General features: G+C 42.6%; 1 protein-coding gene across 1 annotated transcript in view; it reads left to right on the top strand.

Moving 5' to 3' along the window:
* Positions 1 to 24241, top strand: part of LOC311522489 (E3 ubiquitin-protein ligase rnf213-alpha-like) — a 175273-nt gene that overhangs the window by 84835 nt on the left and 66197 nt on the right. The window contains 12 exon segments of the mRNA XM_084631886.1: positions 297 to 883; positions 2160 to 2325; positions 3367 to 3584; positions 8054 to 8191; positions 9111 to 9302; positions 13035 to 14505; positions 15577 to 15767; positions 16429 to 16584; positions 17726 to 17887; positions 17891 to 21343; positions 23412 to 23545; positions 23664 to 23759. Of these exon segments, the coding sequence (XP_084488012.1) occupies positions 297 to 883; positions 2160 to 2325; positions 3367 to 3584; positions 8054 to 8191; positions 9111 to 9302; positions 13035 to 14505; positions 15577 to 15767; positions 16429 to 16584; positions 17726 to 17887; positions 17891 to 21343; positions 23412 to 23545; positions 23664 to 23759 (6964 nt within the window).

Genomic DNA, 24241 nt, shown 5'->3' on the forward strand with positions numbered 1-24241 from the left:
AGCTGGGAGCAGAGGGGTCTTTACCCTCCAGACAAAGACAGAGCCAGACCGCTGGCTGGGAACTGAAGGGAGACAAATTTTGGCTGGGAATAAGGGGCCAGTGTTTATCAATCTAGTTGTCATGGCCATTTAATGGGCAAATGTTTTTCTAAAAGATCTGCTCTAGCAGGATTGTTTTGGGGAAGTTCTATGGCCTGTGTTACACAGATGGTCAGACTAGATAATTATGGCGATCCCTTCTGGCCTTGAAATCTATGAATTACATATTAATAAATCTGTATCCCCACACTGTTTAGTTGATGTAGGTGCCATGGAGCGAAGTGTTGATGACGATAAACAGAGCATTAAGGATCAGATACTGGTGAAGAAATACTCCGTAAGTGGAGAGGAGAAAAGTGAAGGTCTGCAGTCGAACCCACTTGTTAAACACAACGACATGGTTAGAAAAATTCATACCCTCCAGGAAAGCCAGTTCTTCCAGAAACTGTGGAAGCTGAAAGCTAAACTTGCCAAGGGTGATTTCCCAGACAAAGCCCTTCTTTCCCTGGATGAAGTGCAGAAAAACATTTACATCCCGGCCACGGGCGATTTTCAAAGCACCTATCAGACCCTTAAAGATTTTTCCATCTGCCTTGGTGACATTGAGAGACAGTTTGGAAAGCTGCTAATAGATGAACAGGTGCTCAGAAAGGAATTTAAAATCATGGAGAAGAGTGAGGGAGGACCTGGCAGCAAGTCTGAGTGGGCTGAGGCTGCAGTGGTTAAGATTAACAACTACGTGAAACTCTCCATGGTGGTGAAGAGAGCCAAAATGATAGATGAGCTACGAAGGACACTGGGACTCAATGGAGATTTCCGGCTCCTTGATGACCTGACAAAATACGTATGTAGGACTCTCATAAATATCATTAGAGTAATTGGTTAGACAAATGCAGTCTCGTTTTACACATCTACTCATTCTGATCTCATTTACTCAGGTGAAAGCCTGGAGTGACTCCATGGAAAATAGTGGAGTTCCAGTGATGTAAAAATGGCAAAAGAAAGATTAATTGGTTTTTTTTTTAATTTTTCATATTATGTAGCTACTAGAAGCCGTAACCTGAGATCAGGGCCCTGTTAGGCCGGATGCTGCACAGGCTTACAGTGACAGAGATCTAGCCACCATTGCGCTAGGTGCTGCACAGACTTTCAGTCTTAGATTCACAAAGCTACTGAACTTTTAGGTGCCTAGAAAATCACAGGAACCACACTGCAATCCACATAGCTTGGGTTAGGGCCCAGGCTCCATATACAATGTGTGGAGAGATATAGGCGCCTATGAATATGATTCACAAAAGCCAGTACACAAGATGGGGAGCTACCTAAGCTAGTCAATGGGAGATGCCTACAACAGGGGTGTGGGCTGACCCTGACCCTCTCTCGGAGATAGGTGCCTAAGTCAGGGCTGCATGGAGGCACCTATCTCTGTCAGGGATCCACAGCTGGGAACCCTCTTAGAGGTTTCGGTGCCTAAGGCATTTTTGCAATAATTTTAGTCACATTAATAACAAAGGGTGTGAGTTAGAACCAATTCAGTTAATTCGGTGGACAGTTCGTTTCTTGGATAATAGTGGGCCAAGTCAAAAGTGACTTTAGCTAACTCAACTTTAGCCACTTTTATTCCAAAATGAGAGTGTCCACAAACAGACTTCCACCAAAATATTTAAATCGGTTCTAAGAACCTGATTTATTTAAACCAGTGCATGTTTGTGTGTATACCAGTCCTTATTATCTCATACAAATCCACAATAGTAAATCCAACTATGGCTGAGCAGACTTTTATAGACTCCCAGAGGATTATATTATTAACTGTTGCCAGCTTTAGGAAGCAATGTTAAAGACTGTGTAGTAGGAGTGGCATGTACTTTTAATTTTGGATTTTCTGGGTTTCAGAGGTTTGCATTTCAGAGATTTAAATTTGGCCACTCCACATTCTAGAAGGGCACAAGGCAGCACTGGGCAACCTTAACTCTGCGTTAACAAAGTTTTGGGGGCAAGGACAGTCTTTTTCTCTGTGTTTGTACAGCTCAAAGTGCAACATAAACAATAAGTTAATTAAAATAAATGCTTGTCTCATTTCTTTGCTAAGACACATAATTTTTTATCTTGTGTTTTAACAGGAAGACAAGGACTTCAAGGACAAGACTCTTGGTTATATGACCGATGATATTATAAAAGTTCAAGATACTCTGAGTAATATCCCCAAGGGTGTGCTTGACTTCTTGAAGGAACTTCTTGAGTGTGCAAAGAAAGGCTTTACCTCTTGGATCAAAACTGTCATAAAAGGTGAAATTTATACCACTATTTATAAGCTAAGAAAGAACGTAGGGCCAATTGTGTAGCTCTTACTTGCTAGAGTTTGTAAGTCATCGTATTGTGGGTCGGAGATAGGATTGTTATTGTAATGTCTATGGTGATTTTCACGTGTATGAATTGTAACAGTTATAAAATATTGCTGAAAATTTCCCTAATTGGTGCTTCATGGTCTTTCTGAAGATCAAATTATCTTAAAGTTAGTTCTGTTTTCATGTAAGGGTTCTTTTCAATATTTCTGTGACTTTAACTAGAAAATAATCATGATCTTTGTGCAGCAATTTCCTTATTTTTTTAGTAAAGAAAGCTAATAATGAGACTGTGGCACGCAGTGGTTGTCACTGGACATTTATATGTGTTGTGAAGAACACTTGGACAGGCATTGGTTTGGGGTAGAGAATTATGAAATGAGCAAAATATTTTTCTCCCACGTATGTCATAAGGTGTCCAGTAGCAGAGCGCTTTGTAAGGTCAGTAGGAAAGACGTTACACGTTGCACTTGTAATGTTGCACTTTCTGAGCACAGTAAGAGGTGAGCTGCCAGAGAAGGTGCCCGTACTGTTGGTGGAAATGAGAAGAGATGTTTGAAAAGTGTTGGGATTTTCTCCTGCATGGAAAATAAATATCCGCTAAAAAATCTGTCTTTTGGCAACCAAAAACTTGTAGCTGAAAACTGCCAAAAATCTAAAAAATGAAAAATAAACAAAAATATTTTTCCAAGTTTTTGGTTTTCCAATAAAAAATAAAAAAATTCCAAGGAAAACAGAGACCTCCACAAAAAATGTGATTAGTCAAAAACACAATTTTATTTCTAAAAAAAGTTTTGATGGACCACCCCTAGATCTAAGATTTTATTCATTTGATGTAATTGGCATGTCCAAATGGAGCAACAACAGGGATTTTTCAGCTTTGGAGGGCAAAGACATTGTAAGTTTTGATTAAAACTATTTATAGATTCTGGAGCATTCTTAGATTGCTTGTTTTACACTCATTGGTGGATTTTTCTTCTTGCAGACAAAACAGAACTTCCTACATTTGTGGAGCTGGCGTCCATTTCTGCAGGAGAAAATGACATGGACATTGACAAAGTGAGGTTCTTCCGAGACGCTGTCTCTGCCTCTGTGCCCATCTTATTCGATTTGACTCCCGAATCAGGGTTTGAAGCTTTTTCCTCAGCTCTGAGTCCCATCAGAGACGCTGTAGAAAATGACAATAAACTTCCAAAGAAGCTAGTAAGTTTTTTACTGTTTTCTGCTCAAAGTAAATACCTTAAAGACACATTGTGATGTGACATTTGGTGGAATTTTAAAACAAGTAACTTTAGATGAAGGCTAGATGAAATTACTATGATGTGGGTGCACAATTGGTCGAAAGACCGTACTCAAAAAGTAGTTATCAATGGTTCACTTTCAAACTGGGAGGTTGTATCTAGTGAGGTCCTGCAGGTTCAGTACTATTCAATATTTTCATTAATGACTTTGATAATGGAGTAGAGATTGTGGTTATAAAATGTACAGATGATACCAAGCTGGGAGAGGTTGCAAGCACTTTGGAAGACAAGATTAGAAAACAAAATAACCTTGACAAATTGGAGAATTGGTCTGAAATCAACAAGATGAAATTCAGTCAAGACAAGTGCAAAGTACAACACTTAGGAAGGAAAAATCAAATGCGCAACTACAAAATGGGGAATAATTAGCAACATGGTACGACTGCTGAAAAGGATGTGGGGGTTATAGCGAATCACAAATTGAGTGTGAGTCAACAATGTGATGCGGCTGCAAAAAAGGCTAATATAATTCAGGAGTGTTGTATGTAAGATATGGGAGGTAACAGCCCTGTTCTATTCAGCGCTGGTGAGCCCTCACTGGAGTACTGTCTCCAGTTCTGGGTGCCACACTTTAGGAGAGATGGACAAATTGGAGAGAGTCCAGAGGACAGCAACAAAAATTATAAAAGGTTTAGAAAACCTGACCTGTGAGAAAGGTTTTAAAAAATGGATATGTTTAGTCTTGAGAAAATAAGACTGGGGCGGGGAGCACCTGAAAGCAGTTTTCAAATGTGTTATAAAGAAGACTGTAATCAACTGTCCTTCATGTCTGCTTGAGGTAAGACAAGAAGTAATGGATTTAATCTGCAGCAGGAGAGATTTAGGTTAGATATTAAGAAAAACTTTCTAGCTATAAGGATATTTAAGCTCTGGAATAGGCTTCCAAGGGAGCCCATCCTTGGAGGATGGAGCAGGTTTGGTAAACATTTGTCAGGGATGGTCCTGCCTCAGCACAGGAGGCTGGACTTGATGAACGCTTGAGGTCCCTTCCAGCCCTACATTTCTTTGATTCTATCAATTCCTGGGGTAAAATTTTCATAAATGTCTAATTGATTTAGGAGACTGTCACATTTTTAGAAGTGATTTAGGTACTTAGGAGCCTAATGCCACATTGAAATTCAGTGGGATTTAAGTTTCTAAATACAGCATGGCAATATTAGCTGAAAAAAATATTTTTGAGGGCACCAAAATGGTGAATTCGCGCTAAATTTGGTGAATAGTTTTGACCAAAAAAATAGGAAAGGGTTTTTTTAAAAATTGAAATGGTCTTAACATTTCTATGTTTTGTTTCAGCCATTTTGAAACATTTTGTTTTGACTTCTCCTTTTGAAATGACATTTCATTTTAAAATTTAGCTAATTGAAATAAAAAAGGTAGAAAACACCCCCAAATGACCCAAAACTAAGCAAAACAAACAAACAAAATTTGTTTCAGATCAAATGAAACATTTTGTTCAATCCAAAACTAATTTTTTTTTGTTTTGGTGACTGTGACATGAGGGTACAATCCAGACTAATAAGTAGCTGTGTCACCCCTGCCCTCCAGCCTGGGGTGCCCTTTATACTGCTTTGCTACTGTGGCATCCAGCCTGGACTGCTCACAAACAGCCTCCAGCATGCAAATCACTCCCAGCTACGTCTGTGTGTGCTGCAGCCAGCCAGCCACTCCTTGGTTCTTACCAGCCTTGGTTATACTGCAGGGTGATTCCAACTTACTCCCAGTCTAAGATTCTCGCTCTCCTCCCCATCCCCCATGTATATCTTGTACTGCCCAGCCAGCACCCTCCTGGAAATACACATTTATATAAAGTTTGTATTTCTTTAATAGAAATAATATGCACCCATCTTGTTACTCCCAATGGAGTTTCCGGACAATTTAAACACATTGGATTAGGGGGAAAAAACAACAATAAAACAAGTTTATTGACCATAAAGAGAGAGATTTCAAATGAGTACAAGTAATGAGGCATAAAAGTCAGAAATGGTTATGAGAAAAATAAAGATAAAAACGTGACTAGTACCTAACTTAACAAACTGTTAAATTTAAAGCAAAGTTTTCTCACCACATTCTCTCAGAAGTCTTACTGACCAAACTTCTTAGGTTAGGACCCTTTTCCAGTTCAATGGCTGCTTCTTTTGTCCCTTCTGGTGCAGTGAACCGATGGGCAGGGGGCTAGGGGTGTCTTTGGGTGCTTGTCCCTCCTTTTTATAGTGTCAGCCCCCCCTTGAGAAATATTTCCAGAGGAGATTCAGGAGACAAAGAGTCTGTGGAGAAGGATGTTTCCTGATGCTTTTCCTCACCTGTTTGAGGTTTCGTTGACTACCCTTCCTGCTTGATGACTCTGTTTACTGCTGAAATGCAAATTTAGCAGAGCACGCATTCCTTTGTTTGAGACAGGCCTGTTTGCCAACTTCGGCTGCGGTTTGGAACATGTGTTAATAACATTATACAATGAAATTTTGTAACTTCACATACAGTTTTGCCACACATAGTTTATTAGGACAGTATAGACCAGCAAATTATGAGTTTTCAGATGATACCTCACAAGGTATATTTTGTACAAACATTACAACAATGTGTAGAGTGTGGACACATGGGTACTTTCGGTCACAGTGACAGGAACAAAAAAATTCAATTTTGGTTAGAACTGAACTGAATTTTTATTTGGATTTTTCAGTTTGCTTCCCATCCCCCTCTCTTAACCAAAAATAAAATCAAGTATTCATTCAGCTCTAGACCTAAGTGCTTAAATCTCTTTTGAGAATGGCACTGAGGCGTTTAGTCCCTGGAAAATGATACCCTTGCTCTCCACACTGTTTTTGTTCTGTATACTTGTTTTGATTATGGGTGTGATTCTTTTTTTGACCAAAATAGTTAACTTAGCATAGCCCCTAGCATGGACATAGTTATAATATGTCTAGTTGGCAGCCGGTATCAAGCGGAGTGCCCCAACGGTCAGTCCTGGGGCTGGTTTTGTTCAATATCTTCATTAATGATCTGGAGGATGGTATGGATTGCACCCTCGGCAAGTTTGCAGATGACACTAAACTGGGAGGAGAGGTAGATACGCTGGATGGTAGGGATAGGATACAGAGGGACCTAGACAGATTAGAGGATTGGGCCAAAGGAAATCTGATGAGGATTAACAAGGACAAGTGCACAGTCCTGCACTTAGGATGGAAGAATCCCATGTACTGCTACAGACTAGAAGGACCTAGAGGTTACAGTGGACGAGAAGCTGGATATGAGTGCCCTTGTTGCCAAGAAGGCCAATGACATTTTGGGCTGTATAAGTAGGGGCATTGCCAGCAGATCGAGGGACATAATCGTTCCCATCTATTCGACATTGGTGAGTCCTCATTTGGAGTACTGTGTCCAGTTTTGGGCCCCACACTACAACAAGGATGTGGAAAAATTGGAAAGAGTCCAGCGGAGGGCAACAAAAATGATTAGGGGGCTGGAGCACATGACTGATGAGGAGAGGCTGAGGAAACTGGGATTGTTTAGTCTACAGAAGAGAAGAATAAGGGGGGATTTGATAGCTGCTTTCAACTACCTGAAAGGGGGTTCCAAAGAGGATGGTTCTAGACTGTTCTCAGTGGTGGCAGATGACAGAACAAGGAGCAGTGGTCTCCAGTGGCAGTGCGGGAGGTTAGGTTGGATATTAGGAAAAAAATTTTCACTGGGAGGGTGGTGAAGCACTGGAATGGGTTACCTAGGGAGGTGGTGGAATCTCCTTCCTTTGCGGTTTTTAAGGTCAGGCTTGACAAAGCCCTGTCTAGGATGATTTAGTTGGGGATTGGTCCTGCTTTGAGCAGGGGGTTGGACTAGATGACCTCCTGAGGTCCCTTCCAACCCTGATATTCTATGATATTCTATATTCTATAATAGTGCCCTACACCTGTACAGCTTATTCCTCTTCCAATACAGAAATAACTATGCTGGTATAAGCACAATTACATCGATTTAACTGTGCCCTCATTAGGAGAGTGGTAGGTTTAATGTGGTGTAATCCTTTTTTTAAATGATAAATGCTGAAAAGAGAACTCTGGTGAGAGTTAAGCTGAGGTGAAGAAAAAAGAGAAGTGTAATAGTTATATATAATGTTACCTCAGTATTCCTCTAGCCCCTTACACAAAATGTACGCCTATCTATCATTTATGCTTTTCAGAACCCCTGTGCGCTGCCGCCTTCTTTGCCATCTTTGCCAATGGAAATGATCCTAGTTCTTTCTCTCTGGGAAGTTGTGAGGGGAGCGAACACTCCAGCGATTGGGGTACTATGGGTATCTCAGCAAACGATGCTATAGCGTTCTGGTGTGTGTAGCTTTATTCCTTCTTCAGGAACTAACACATTAATTGTTTTTAATAGAAAGATTCCTGTCACAACAGAGAGTGGCTGCAAATGGTCCATGATTGTCATGGGTCCGTGGAGCGCTCCTCGATGTCTCAGGCCAGGGCCATCAATGGCAAAGGGATTTTTATGATCTCCACACCTCAGAAATTCAAGGTAAAAGTTCAGCAGCATTTAATATAAGGGCCCACATTTTCAAAGTGACTTCGGCTGACCAACTTGAGCTGCCTGAAAGAGACCTAGTTTGACTGTCACTTTAAATTTCAGAAGTTTTACCTGATCCTGCTTGCAGGCTCTAGGGAAACATGCAATCAGAGTCAGTCTGGAAAGAGCCAGCCTGGAACAAGGTGGAGTGAGCTGTGCCTCTCTGCCTTAGGGAGCAGCCTGTTTGTTTCTCTCTCTCTCTCTCTCTCTCTCTCTGTTGGGATCTTTGTGTGTTATTGTTCTGAATTCTAAGAAATAAAGTAGTGTCATGATGCAAACTTCCAGCAAGAGTATTTTATATATTTATTTAACTTCTCTGTGTGTGCCATGAACATAACAGGAGCTCAGCACTGTCTGAAAATCAGCATCTTTTAAAAAGGGTCAGATTGGCCCCCCAAAATCACTAATCACCAAGTCTATGGACTTAGAATTATCCCTTTTCCCCATTTCGGCCTGGTTCATACTAGAAGTCTGAGACCCAAGAGTTGGAATCTGGCCATGATTTTCAGAAGTGACTAATGATTTTGAATATCCAGTTGGAAACATCTTAATGATGGGTGCTCGGATATGTCTGAAAATCAGGCTCCTTTAAGATGTTTAAAGTTGGTCCCTAAAAAATCATAGCACTCCAAATAATCCATTGCTTCTGCATATCTTTGGCCCTCTGTACATAATACCTTCAAAGATCTAGAATGACTCTTCCACCTTTACTGTCTTGCATTGGTAAGATTAAATGAGTAAATTTCTACAATTAAAACCCTTGCAGAATAACAGATTCTGAAATGCTTTGTATTGGCCTTGTTTGGTGCACATGTTGGTCCCACAGAATAAAGGCACAGCAGCATTTATCTTTCTTAACTCTGTTTTCCAGCCTTCTCTTGATAATTGCATTTCACTGCTACTGCCAGGGGATGTCAAGGAAAAGGATGCTCAAGAAGACCAGAAAGACAAGACGGACTGTAGAACGTACAGTCTGGCTCAGCTCACTGAGCTGCAGAACAAGCTCATGCTGATAGCCACAAAAGCTGAGCAGGGGAGAAAAGAGGTGAACAGGTTTCTGGAGGTAAATCCTGATCTCTGCATTAACCAGAAAATGTGAGACTTTTTGCACTTCTTTATTTTTGTGCTTCCCTTTGATGGGAAGTTCTATTTCTCCAGCAACATGCTTTCCTGATGAAGAACTGATGTTTTGGAGGAGACTGTCTCATGCCTTTAGTTCAGTCCTAGGAGGTCAAGATAGGAACTAAAGCTGGTCCAAATTTGGAATTTCCATTCCATGGGAGATTCCAATTTTTTGAAATTTGTTTTCATTCCACATAGAAACAAAAACAACAAAAAAGGAAATGTCAGAGGAAATTAAATTTTCAAAACACAAACTCAGAGTGGCCACAGACCAGGTACAGCTCTGAGGGTGTGAATAGGCAACTGGTGGCTCTTGGGAGGAGGGCTGGGTGGGAATCTATCTTGTAAGAATTTTTTAACATTTTGAAATTTTTTCCCTACCTGAATCGGGACAAAAAGTCAAAATGTCAAAATTTTTCACTTACTGAAAATCCAAAACTTATTTTTTTAAGTTCAGGCATGTTTTTCCAATTGATGGTGATTCTCATTAAGTGTTCTTAGGCCTTGTTCAGTATTATCACTCCATCTTCTCCTTGGTCAGACACCATACGAGTGTCCTTCCAAGAGATGTTTAGCTGGTCTGTCTCCCATCATCCTAACTACATGCCCAGCCCTCTGATCTATTTCCCAGTCATCTGATTTCTTGCAGGGATGTCATGTGTATTTGCCATATTTTGGAGGGCTCCTGGCCTATATAAGCTCAAAACATTCCATGAAGCATCCAGTCCTCCTTCCGTCACTGAGGGCATTTATCCATATCATCATTTGTGGTTTTCCCAGGTTTATTTGAGAAATCCGTAACAGATGCACCGTTTATGGGATACGGTTGTTAGCCTTATTCAGAACCCCCAAGCTGGAGAACCAATGGATTGCTCCTTGGTCTGGCATCTATCCTATCTTGCTTGGGAGATCCTGTTGGTAGCACATCTACCCCTGGCTCAGCTTTCAGGATTATGAGCACTCAAGCCCCTCTACCACATCAATCCGTAGGAAGGGGCAGAGAAGCCCCCTGTTTTTAAATCCAGTCCCAGCCTGAGAAATTCTTCCCTCAGCCATGTATTTATATTGCCAAGCTCCATCCTTCAGCCATGCAGGGCTCACCTGTTCACTGGGGATGGGCCAAGATATAGTTCCTCAACACCCCATTCTAGGCAAGGCATATGTCTTGGCATTGCCTCATCCACCAGTTATACATTTAAAAGATTAAACTGACTTTCAACATAGGGCACAAAATGGCATAATTTGGTATAGACAAGCAAAAAGCAGGGCATAACTTGATACGGGCCTGCATCCTTCTGTCACCCCAGTCATCTCAACTTTTCTTTTTTTAATCCTTCACATTCTTGTCCTCAGTTACACGTTGTGGCAATGAATGAAAACTGACAGCATTTAAGCACCATAAGAAATGGAGAGAAGTTTTGATTCAGTTCCATTGATGTCAATGGGAAATACGTTGGGTTTGATCAACAAAGCACTAATGCTTTGATTGTCAGAAAGGCTCACAAGAGCTACGTGAATGACTGATTTTGTTGTCCACTGGCTGTTCCAAAAAATAAAATTAAAAAGAAGAATCTTGCAAGTCAACCCAATATTTTTTTAATTTTCAGCCAACCAAAAAGGCACTGCATTTAGCCGTATGGAGTCAAAAAGTTGAAGTAAACTTCATTTGGGGTCAAACAAAACATTTTGATCAACCCAAAATAAAACATTTCATTTTATTTTTGAGCTTTTAAAAATGTATTCTATTTTTTTAAAATAAAATTGAAGTACATTTCAAAACCAAAAATGGTTTTGAATTGAAAAATAGAAAAATTTCATTTAGAAAATATCTAAACAAAATGTTTCAATTTTTTTCAGAATTCGGTTTTAGGATTTGGGGCGGGTGGAATTGACCAAAACAATTTGACAAATTTGACATGAATTCATGAAAGGTTTTAGATGACCTGAAACTGCTTTTTCTTGGGGAAAAAAGCTTCAGCTAAAATGTTTCTTCTCCCAGCTCTAGTTGTCACTAACCCAGTTGTGTGGTCCATGCTCAGCATCTACCAAAATCAGACCCTATAAGTTGGGTCTTGGCTCTCTTAGAAGCATAGTAGTTCTGTGGTGAGATCAGCCGAGATTCTTGAGTGGAGCTGGTGGGAAAACAATTTTTCCCCCCTGGAAAGTGTCAACAAAAATGGGAGGGGGAATTGTTTTCACTGACAATTTCCAGGGAAAAGCTTGACTTTTTGGTGAAAAAATCAAAAATTTTCAGTTGAAAATCCAAATATTTTGATTCTGAAATAATAGATAGCACTTTTTATCTGTAGATCTTAAAGATTTCACAGTCTTTAAGGTCTTTATCCTCACAACTCTCCTGTGAGGCAGGGCAGTTATCCCCATTGTCCAGAGGGGGGATCTGAGACGCTGAATGACTTGCACCTGCATTTTCTAAGTCCTAGGCTAGGGCCCAAACCACTGGACCATCCTTTCTCTCAAAATGCCACTGTCCTGCCCCACGGGAGTTGTCGTTTGGGTGCCTCATGTTCCCATTCTCCTCTATAGGCTGGACTCCCTCATTGGGCTACATCTCTCATGATCAGAGGTGAAAGTAAGCCCCGGTATGGCGTACCCGGCAAGAGCCGGTGCACTGTACTGGGGCAGCCTGGATTCCCCAGGGGGCAATTTAAAGGGCCTGGGGCTCCCAGCAGTGGCTGGAGCCCCAGGCTCTTTAAATTGCCTCCAGAGCCCCACTGCTGGAGCCCTGGGACAGTGGCTGCAGGGCTAAGTGTCCCCCCCGGCTAGCAGCAGCAGCACCCCAGGGCTCCGGAGACTATTTAAAGGGCCTGTGGCTCCCCTGCTTCTACAGCCCCGGTCCTTTAAATAGCTGCTGGAGACCCACTGCCTCCCCAGGTAGAAGCAGGGGAGCCGCGGGCCCTTTAGATAGCGCCCGGAGCCCTGGGGAAGCGGCGGGGCTCCAGCGGCTATTTAAAGGACCAGGGCAGCAGAGGCAGCTGGAGCCCCACCACTACCCCAGGGCTCCAGGGGCTATTTAAACAGCCAGAGCAGTAGAAGAGAGGAGTCACAGGCCCTTTAAATAGCCCCCGGAGCCCCGGGCTGTTGCTGCTGCTACCCACGGGGGGACACTTACATTACAGGGTGGGCTGGGGCTGGCTCTGACCCCCTCAACCCTGCCCCTTCTGCCCTAGACCCTGCCCCTTCCAGGGGCCAGAGCTGGCCCCAGTGTACCGGTAAGTCACTCGACTTACTTTCACCCCTGCCCATGATGCACCGTGATTCCATCCATGGCAAGGGGAAATGGTGGCATCCTGGAAGGTGGAGACCCACTGGGGAGCCCAGCCGATAGAGGAGGACGGTGACATGAGGCAACAGCGGAACTACAGCTCCCATGAGGCACTGTAGAAGCATATCCCCATGGGAATATTGTGATTTCGAGAGGTTTCATTTTTTTGATGAAAAATCAAAACATTCCACAGAAAGCGGATCCTTTTCATGTCAGCATTCTGGTTACCTGATGTAAACAGAGAAGTTGGGTGTCCCAAGATGAATCCCCACTTAATCAAATTACCCAGGTTAAGTTGTAAAGACGCTTAGAAGAAAGTCCCTAATGAACTTGAAAACGAGCAGTATTCTATAAATTCTATTTTCCCATTGTGTATTTGACACATTACAGATCCTGGAAAAAATTGAAATGGTTGGGAAGCTCTACTTGCAACTTCTCAGCGTTGGCAACATCCTTTTCATAGACTGGAAAGCTGAAATTTATTGTGAACCCAACCCCAAGGTAACAATCAACGCAGAGTTTGGAATAGCCGGAATCATTGTTCAGACCAACAAACCCATCCTGGAAGAATTAGATGGCATTTGCAAAGTCATGGAGCATTGCCTTGTAGAGTGGAAAAAATATCTGGAGACTCAAAGGAACAATTATTGCCATCTAAACATGTTCACTGCACACCAACTCTTCTACTTGTGTAGCAAGTTAGCCCAACTACATGAAGGACAAACAGACCCACAGGTTCTCAATATGCTTTCTGTTTTCAAGCATGATGTTAAAGCAGAGGATATCGGAGAGGCATTAAAGAGAGCACTTGAAACTCCTGCAGAATTTGTTGATATATCTGAGAAAGATGATCAATCTGTGTCCTGGAATGACTACATTGTTAAATTTCCTCAGCTCATCCAAGGTCTGGTTGAGTCTGGGTATGACGAATCAGTGGGTAAGGCAGCTCTGCAGAGTTATCTGCCAAACTCAGCCATTACAGAGCATATGCTCATGAAATTTGCCTTAGACTACGCTGATGAAGAGGAAAAGATTGAAGAGCTGTGCAGATTATATGATGAGCAGAGAGAAGCTTTTTTGCAGAATTCCATGAAGTTTGAAAACAGGAACAGAGATGTGGATCCATCCGCCTTCCAAAGCCTTGCGAAAGATGAACTGGCCACTTCCTTTGAGAGTTTGCCGTCTATCCATTACAAGGTGAATTTGCTCTGGAACGCTTATTGCAGCAAGCTCACTGGTTTGGTGTCAGACAAATACATCAGCCTGGATGTTTTCGGTGAAATGCTGAAAAACCTGACGTCTCCTGAAACCGCTGTCATTGAGAGAAATTTACCAGTAGGTTTGGAAGCGGGGAAGCCTTGCCTTGTCACGTGTAAAGAAGAGCAGATGTTACTCTCCTTGCTGTCAATCTATAGGCACTCCGAGAGAGCACCTCTTCCAACATACGATGAGGTGCTGGTCTGTACCTCCGACACAGAGGAAGAAGACATTGAGCTGATTGTAAGGAGAGCTCTTTCCCCAGACTCGAGAGACAAAAAGATCTATTGCTTGCTTGGTGCAGAAAAATTAGTTTACAAAGTCTCCAAACAGCTGGAGTCCCTCTTCTTCCACTTTGCACAATCTTGTAGCAATGCTGATTACAGGTTTCTTATTTTTTGTGACACCAAAGCTCACAATTCTTATGTTATGACGGCCTTTGACACATACAAAGTCTCTTTTTCCTGTGATTCGGAAGTAGAAATTCAGAAATACCTGAAGACACATCTGAAAGTGCCCAATGGGGTGGCACCTGTTGCTCAGGTCTTTGAAGAACCCTATCAACAAAACATGAAGTTTGTATTTTCAGAGCGAGCTGGCATGGGTAGGTTTTAGTAGAGATTTAATCTGGATTATACTTGTCCTGATGATTATGAATTGAATACAGATTAAGGGCTAGATTCTGCTTAGCCCTTATGCACTGGGAGATGGAGCAGAATCAGTCTGCGATGCCCCAGAGTACATAGGGAACAGGTAGACCCATGACCTACATAGGGGGGTCAAGGTCTAGCTGGAGGTGTAGCCAGGGGCACACTTTCCCTGTGAGGCTCCTGAATATCTTTAGACACTGTTAGTCAAATGGGCTGTTGGGTCCAGACTTGGCTCTGGGACTGCAGGGGGTGGTTAAGGAGCCGGCTGAAGAGAGTGGAGCAGAAAATCTGCCCTCAGTTTTAGTTCTGCTTTATGCTCTTTATTGAGGGGGTGGGGATTCAGAACCTGAACTGGTACCACAGTCACTGGGCCTTTACCATTAAGAAAGCTCATTTTACAGCAAGTGACTATAACAGGGTTTAAAAAAAAACTAGATAAAATCATGGAGGATAGGTCCATGGCTATTAGCCAGGATGGGCAGGGATGGTATCCCTAGTCTCTGTTTGCCAGAAGCTGGGAAGAGGTGACAGGGGATGAATCACTTGAGGATTGTGTGTTTTGTTCATTCTCTCTGGAGCACCTGGCATTGACTGCTGTCAGAAGACAGGATACTGGGCTAGATGGACCTTTGGTCTGACCCAGAATGGCCATTCTTATGTTCTAAGTTGTGGCATGCCTAACCTGTGGAGCAGAGGTGAGATTTCTCAAGTGTAGAAACTTCTTTAACTCCCAAGTTGAAGAAAAATTATTTTAAAAGGCCAGATATTCAGCCTGTGTACATGAGCGCAGCTCCACTCACTCCAATGGCTCACTCCAATGGATCTGGACCATTGACTCCAAGTGACTTATGCCCATTTATAGTAGCAGGGGTCTAGCCCACTGATGTGAATGGAGCTATGGCTGATTTACACTAGCTGGGGATCTGGCCTTCTCTGCTTCAGGTGAAGAAATGGAAACATAAAGACAGACTATGAGAAGGCAGAGCACTGTAGAAATTGAATCTTGACCTTCTCTCTCATTTTAGGGAAGTCATTGTTTGTAGCAAATACCACCAGAAAAGCCAAAACCCGACTAGAGAAAGGGCTGAGCCACAAAACCATTAGGCTGACAGAGTCAGAAATAGATTTAGGATTTCTCCTGGAAGAGCTTCGCTCACTGGAACAGAAACCAACTGAGGCTGGGCCCAGGATCTTCCATATTGACATATCCCCTGTGGTAAGTGTCTTTTCCGAGAGCAATCTCCAGGCCATGATATACAGTGGAGATGGATTTTCCAGGGCCTCATTCAAAATGGCCTTTCAGTGTCGGATAAGTAAATTCCTTCCACTGGTAGGTAGAATTGCAATGCAGTTAATACCCTTCAGTTTCTGTAACAAAGGGTTAAACTGTGAACAGTTGTCTTACCTGAAATTTAGTTGTCCTACCTGAAGTTCCACCACAAACCAAACTCGACCCACCCACTTGTGATGCCAAAAGAAGATGACGCTCCCAGCAGATTTTAACTCTGCATCGCTGTGCAGTGTCCCAGCACCTGATACTCTGTCACAATGCCAGCAAATCTCTTTGTATTGCCATTGTCTCTGTCACTGGCACAGCGACAGGCCAGCATTTACTATTATGTCAGCAGGGAGACCATAAATGGGTCAAATCCTTGACTGGTGTAAATCAGTGTAGCTTGCTTGAAGTCAGTGAAGACATGCCTGTTTTACACTAGCTGAGGTTCTGACCTGGGATGTACTTTTGTGGGGCATCTCTTCTCTTTTGTTGATTTTTTTGGGTCGTCACTAATTCAGAATGTTTAGTAACAAATGGGAAGCAATGAACAGTTGACATTGCAATGAAGCAAAACTGACCAGCCCTGCATCTTTCTTGACAGGTCTCAAAGGGTCTTTACAAGTTACTGATTGAGCTGTGCATTCTGAGACACATCCAAAGCCCTGATGGCATGGTCTGGAAGTGCAGAGAGTCCCATCTTTATTTGATTGAATACCTGGTGAGAGGAAAAGGCATAAGCAGCACAAGAAAACAAGAGGTATTCTCCAAATGTGAATTCTGCACTGTGAATAGCAGATTTTCTTGTGTGATAGCAGCATGTTAAAATTTAGTGTAAGAAGACTTTGATGGAACTACAAATCTTTGGCCTGTATTGTACAGTCCAAAAATAGAGAAAAATGAGTGAGTTGTATAAAATCATTGCTGTTGGAAGAAATACATATTATCAGTACCAGAGCTGCTTGAAAAATGAAACTTCCATCCTGTTGGAAAGTCTGCTATTTCAACTTTTCATCCTAACTTTGGAAAGTTCTGAGAAGTTTTGATTCAGAAATATCAGAATGAAAAATGGCAACATTTTTAATTGAAAAAAAAATGTTCAGATATGTCAAAATGCATTTTTTTCATTTTAACATTATCAAATCAAAACAATTTTTGATGTGATTCAAAACAAAAAAAAATTTGTTTCAGTATTTTTTTTATGGAAAATTGAAAAATGTAATAAAAATGTAATCAGAATTGATCCTTTCCTACAAACAATTTCAATGAAACCACATTTTCTGACAGGAAATGTTTTCAGACAAAAAATTTTGGCCAACTTTAGTCAGTATCCAGAATAGCGTTAAATTGGACACATTATATATGTATAAATAAAGTTAGAGCCTACCTTGAATCTTGTGAATCTATTTATACCTATATGATGCTACCATTCTGATCTAATACTATTGTACAAATGACAGCACAAGATGCCAAACAGTGGAAAATCAGGCCCCAAGGTTGGTGCTTCGCTTGTTTTAGAGCATCAACTACACACAGAAGTGTGCAAGAGGCGAGACTGTTGGACTATATCAGAGTAAGGCTTTTTTCATAGCAGGGCTTATAGTTTACCTAAAATTGGCAACTGTTCATCTTTCAAAGTTTTGTGAATTAAACACTATCATTTAGGGAGATGAGATGGTACCATCTGAGGATTAGGTAAATTACTTCATGAATCTAAATTTGGCTGTATCACAGTGAATGATTTGAACTGTGGAACATGGTCCTACCTTATCCAATTTCTTTGTGCTCTACTAATTAAGTCATGTCCTCATGAATAATATAAATGTCAATTTATAGATGATTGCTTCAGTTTATAACTTCAGTGTTTATGAAGCTTTAACCCCTTGTCATTTGGCTTTTAGATGACCAGTGAAATGGAGACAGGCTTTCTAAATCTCCTTCCAGCTGTGAAATGCATATCACCAATAGAAGTACTAGAGATGCTTACAAATAACAGTTCTGGAGCTGCTGCTGAAGTGGAACAGCAGCTGTTGGACAGTGACACATTCAGGGGTGATGCCTTCTAAAGGTCATACCAGTACATCAGCAGATACCAGCGAAAGGCCGATCTTGACAGCTTCTGTTTCACCCCTGGGAGGGCTGAAGGGACCCAGGAAGAGTGTCTGAGGCTTTTGTTGGAGTCCTGTGGGAGAAAAAACCCTTCCTGGACTGAGCTCAGCAACTTCACGCGCTTCCTAAACCTCCAATTAATGAAGTGTGAAAACTCAGTGTTCTGCAGCAGCAAATTAGCTGGAGAGGAATTTAAGGGGTTTAAAGCATTTATTGTAAAATTTATGATCACCATGTCCAAGGACTTTGCCTTGCCTTCCCTAGCCATGGCAGATGAAAGCTCACCCAGTGAAGAGGATAAAATGGATGAGGACAGTGTATTGAGAGGGTACCAGTTAAGACGCAAGTGGGAGCAAGAGTCTCACCCCTACATAATTTTTCATGCTGACAACCACTCCATGGAGTTCTTGGGTTTCCATATCAGTCGGAGTTTTGATGCTGTTGACGCACATTCACAGGTTGTTCTGGAGAAGAAGGTTATTGACCAACATTTATATCTCACCCTTGAGGCTCAGAAAGTCCCTTTCAATAAAAAGTTTGAAGATCTGTCCAGACAAGAGCAGCTAGAAACTCTCTGCAGCGTATTCGGTGTGAGAAGCTCCCAGGACCCAGATGAATCCTACCAACTGACCCTGGACAATACCATGAAAATGCTGGCCATTCACCTGAGGTTCCAATGTGGGATCCCTGTGATCGTCATGGGCGAAACAGGCTGTGGGAAGACCAAGTTGGTGCAGTTCATGTGCAGCTTGCAAAGAGCAGGAAGGGATGTTCAGAATATGATCCTGGTGCGTGTTCATGGAGGCACCAGCTCCAAAATCATCCACCAGAAAGTCAAGGAAGCCATCGAGCTGGCATGCTACAATGAAGAGACGCACAACATGGACACGGTGCTGTTCTTTGATGAAGCCAACACCACCGAAGCCGTGTTTGCAATTAAAGAGGTCCTGTGTGACCAGAGTGTGAATGGAGAGCCAATCTCCACCACTCGCTTAAAAGTGGTGGCTGCTTGCAACCCTTACAAAAGGCACACCAAGGAAACCATTGAGAAGCTAGAGAAAGCCGGCTTGGGGTACAGAGTTCGGAGTGAAGACACCCTAGAAAAGCTGGGCTACATCCCTTTGAGGCAGCTGGTGTATCGGGTGCAGCCTCTTCCACCGAGCATGTTGCCTCTTGTCTGGGACTTTGGGGAACTAAATGAAAAGACTCAGAATCTGTACATCAGACAGATTGTTAAATCCATCATGAAAGAAAAGCTTCCCGAAGACAACATGGATGTTTTTACCTCCGTAATTTCCACCTCCCAGAAGTTTTTAAGAGAAAAGAGAGAGGAATGCAGAATCGCCAGTCTCCGGGACATAGAGCGCTGCATGGGGGTGCTGCTGTGGTTTTATAACTTAAGAGACCTGCTTTTTCCACTTATCGACAAAAAAAAGAGTGGGGCTCAACATTCACAGGACCAAGACCCCACTCATGCCCTTGCAAAGGGGTGTGAGAAAGATCAGATATCTCTATTAAACGAAGCACAAAGATCTCTGGTTCTTGCAGTTGGGGTTTGCTATTATGTATCTCTCGAGAGTCGCCAAGATTATCTGAAAGAGATAGCGAAATGCTTCTCTGTGCCTGAATCCCTGCTTCAGCAAGAGATTGTACTTTGCCAAGAGGTGTTCCTGGATAACCTCTCTGTTCCCAAGACAACAGCACGGAACGATGCCCTCAGGGAAAACATCTTCATGATGGTCATATGCATGGACCTGAGAGTGCCGCTCTTCCTTGTCGGGAAGCCAGGTAGCTCCAAATCCTTGTCTAAGACCATAGCCGCTGATGCAATGCAGGGCAGATTGTCTAAAACAGAATTGTTCAAACGCTGCAAGCAAGTCCAGCTGGTGTCATTCCAGTGCAGCCCTCATTCCAAGCCAGAAGGAATCATCTCCACTTTCAGACAATGTGCACAGTTCCAAAGGGGCCAGAAACTGGAGGAGTTTGCCTCTGTCGTTATCCTGGATGAGATAGGCCTTGCAGAAGACTCACCTGAGATGCCCCTGAAGACACTGCACCCTCTTCTTGAAGATGGTTGTGTTGATGATGAAGCCCCAGAACCGTACAAAAAAGTTGGCTTTGTTGGCATTTCGAACTGGGCCCTGGACCCTGCTAAAATGAACCGGGGCCTCCTTGTGTTCCGGACCGACCTCAACAAAGACGAGCTGGTAAAGACGGCCAAGGGAATCTGTGCTGATGAGATGCATGTTATCAAGATTGAGCATTTGTTCCCTCCCCTGGCTGACTTCTATTGTGAGGTGTTAAAGAAACAGTCCATGGAATTTTTTGGGCTCCGTGACTTCTACAGCCTCATCAAAATGATACTGTCCTACGCCAAGAACAAAAGCATCTCTCAAGAAGAGAAGCTCATTTCAAAAGCAATTCTGAGAAACTTTGGAGGTTTCAAAGATATGAATCCTTTAGAGCTGTTCAGAAAGTACTCACCCATATCTCCGACTTCCAACTTAGAAACCATCCATACAGTTCGTTTGTTACAGGAAAATTTAGGCAAGAAACAGATGGGGTTTGTATCTAGATACTTGTTGCTGTTAACAACAAACCACGCAGCTTTCCAGATCATACAGATGATCAAACTCATGGACATAGAGAACTGTGATATTATATTTGGCTCGGGTTTCCCACGGGACCAAGAATATTCACAGGTGTGTCGGTCTGTTAACAGAGTGAAAATCTGCATGGAGACAGGGAGGCCCGTCATTCTCTTAAACATTCAAAACCTGTATGAAAGCCTTTATGATGCGCTGAACCAGTGCTTTGTCAGATTAGGAGGAAACTATTATGTCGACCTTGGCCTTGGAACTCACAGAGTTAAATGCCGCGTGAAGGAGGAGTTCAGGTTGATTGTGATTGAGGAGAAGAACGTGGTTTACACACAGTTCCCCACCCCACTGTTGAATAGGCTGGAGAAGCACTGCTTGGAGATGAACACCATTCTACACTGGCAGCAGAAGGACCTGAGGATGGAGCTGGACAAATGGGCCAAGTTGTTCGTCACTATCAAGAACACGGACTTCTGCTGCACGAGGCCGGCAGACCGGGCTCCCCAGGATGTTTTCATTGGTTTCAGCGATGAGACTTCTGCCACTGTTGTTCTGCAGTGCTCTCCGAGTGGCCTTCAGGGGATCTGTCTGCCCAATGAAGAGTCAGTCCTCACAGCTTCTAAAAGCAAACTCATCGAGTGTGCAACCCCCGATTCCATCCTGCGCCTCAAATATTCTCCGCTGGAGGACGCAGAGCAGATTCAGGACCTGTACTTTGGAAAGCAGAAGCACAATGGCCTGATTGACATTCTGAGGGGAGCCGTGAATCAAGAGTCAAATGCAGATGGCACCAATGGACTGTGCCTGGAGGTGAGAGGTTTTATTTCAGTGTTGTTATAATGGGCCTGATTCTAAGAGGTGGGGGCAACCAGAACTCCAGCTGATTTCCGTGATAACTGCAGGTGCGCAGCGCCCCTGAAAACACAGTATTAGACGACGACGACGACTGCTGCTACTGTTATTATTTATCATTCGCATTGAGGTAGCACCGATAGACCCCAGTCACAATCGGAGCCCCATTATGCTAGGCACTGTACAAACATGTGGAAAGGATGTTGACAAATTGGAGAGGGTTCAGAGAAGAGTCATAAGAATGATGAAAGGATTAGAACACAAGCCTTATAGCGAGAGATTCACGGAGCTCAATCTATTTAGCTTAACTAAGAGAAGGTCCAAAGCTGACTTGATGACAGTCTATAAGTGGGAACAAATATTAGCTAATGGGCTCTTCAGTCTGCTCGGTATAACATGATCCCGTGGCTGGAAGTTGAAGCTAGACAAAATTCAGATTGGAAATGAAGCATACATTTTTAACAGTGAGGATTATTAACTATTGGAACAACTTACCAAGGGCTGTGTTTGAACTCTATTAGTGGCAGTCTTAACATTGAGGTCAGATTTTTTAAAACGTTTTGTTCTGCTTCAAACAGGAATTGTTCTGGGGAAATCCTATAGCCTGTGTTAGACAGGAGGCCAGACTAAATGATCACCATGGTCACTTCTGGCCTTGGAATCTATGAAGTTCTTGTCTTCAACAAATTCTTGCGGCAGTGAGTTCCACAGACTAATTACATGTTTGAAAAATGATTTCTTTTTATCAGTTTTGAATTCCCCACCTTTTATTTTCATTGACTGTCCCCTTGTTACTGTGTTATGAAACAGGGAGAACAGATGCTCCTTATCTTGCTTCACTAGATTAGTGAGCATTTTAAAGATTTGGATCCAGCCCCCTTTTATTCATCTCCTTACTTTGGTAACAATCCCACTCCTTCAGTCTTTCTACAGAGCAGTGTTTTTCTAGGTTCTTTGACTTTGTCATTATAGGTAAAAAGTTTGTGGTTTTGAGAAACTAAGAAGTAAGTTCTATATATAAGAACATAGGAGTGGAAGGGACCTTCTGGAACATCTAGTCCCATCCTTGCTCACATAGGCAACTCTGTCAGATAATTCCCTTAATAAATTTATCAAGCTGCATCTTAAAACCAGTTTCTTTTAAATTTATTCATGGCCAATTTATCCCCATTTATTTTTGTGCCAACATTGTCCTTTAGCTTCAGTAGCCCTTCTCACTCCATGGTTTTTACCCCCTGATGTATTTATAGAGAGCAATAGGATCCCCTCTCAGCCTTCATTTTGTTAGGCTAAACCACTCTTTCAGTATCATCTTGTAAGATCAGCTCTCCATTGCACTTAGTATCCTAGTAGCTCTTCTCTGCACTTGCTCAACTTTGAATTCATATGTAGGTGGGTTTCTGCTAAGTGCCTATTTGCCTAACTCTGCATCTTACCCAGCTCTGTCTGCATCTTACCCAGCTATCCCAACCAGGCCTAAGATCCTCCCGCCTTATTCACTTTCTGGGCTTTGGGCCAGTGAGAGAGAGTCATTATTATTGTGGCCATTGCAAGGAAACTCTTATGATCCACTGATGTTTGGTGTTGGTACCTCATGCTATGTCTTCTCAAAACCCATACAGCATGTGTCTGGAGGGGACATGTTTCAGAACAGGGCTTTCTCCCCTCCCAGTCAGTGCTGACTCCAATGCCCCAGTTGTGGCGCTAGAGGGCGCTGTGCTGCAGGGAGTGGGGTGGGGGCTCTGTGGGGGGTGCTCTCCCCTCTCAGTCAGTGCTGATCCCAATGCCCCAGTGCAGTGCTAGGGAGCGCTGCGCTGCAGGAAATGGGGTGGTTCGTGGCTTTGGTTTTTCAACAAAAAGAATCAACATTTTCCATGAGAGGGAAAAACCCATTTTCACATCAGTTCTATTGGGCAACCGTTCAAAAGTCCGGTAAAGGAATGATTTTTATTGCAGTTTTCCTATGTCTTTACAATAGCAAAATCAGGTGCAAAAATCTTGCCTAAATTGACCTTCTTTTTCATAGGTTTCTACACACGCCAGACTTCTAAACCAGAGAGATTTGGAAGTGGTAAGGGATAGGCTGAACCTCCAAAATAAAATCCGCTGTCTTTTTCTCAGTCAGTTTGACACAGAACATGCATTCCGCCAGGAACTTAGGTAACGAGTTTTTTGGTCCTACTTTTTTTCTTGTTGTTTAGTCTTGTATGTGATTTTTTTTTATGTCTTCAGTGTGATTTTTTTGACATATCTAAAGAGACTTTTTCATCTTGTGCAGTAAGTTTTTCAGAGAATCGACAGAAGAGAAACTGCTTTTTGTCCAGTTCAACTTTGACGAGCCGCAGAGCAGCAAAAGGCTTCTTGCCTGTGCAAAGTAAGTAGCTTTTCTTATCATTTTAGGTCCCAATACAGTGGAGGAGTTAAGCATGTGCTTCAATGATTTGCTGAACTGGGGCCTTATAAAATAACCATGGTGGTTCTGTGCTAGTAGATCTTCCTGCTGGTGGAATTTCCAGCGCTCCACTCCATTGCAGTGTCTGAGGGAGGCTGAATGGGAAAAATAAGGCTGTCAAAAGAATCTTGAAGGCCAGCTCGGCACCCAACCTTAAACAAAAGCAGGTTTTCCCATAATCCAGCCATTTTGGGAGCTGGGGCTTGGAGAAAAATCACCAGACTTGGCAACAGTCAGTATCCATTGCAAACAGCAGGGATGGCTGATTGTGCTGGTATCACCTCATATAATGGCAAAAAGTCAAAAGCAGACTCAAGGCTGGTCTAAAACTTAGATCAACCTTGCTACAAGTCTCAGGGGTGTGAAAAACTCATACCCTTGTATGTAGTTAAGGCAACCTAAGC

The sequence above is a fragment of the Lepidochelys olivacea genome (genome assembly GCF_965140295.1).
Source record: "Lepidochelys olivacea isolate rLepOli2 genome assembly, chromosome: 6".
Lineage (NCBI taxonomy): Eukaryota > Metazoa > Chordata > Testudines > Cheloniidae > Lepidochelys > Lepidochelys olivacea.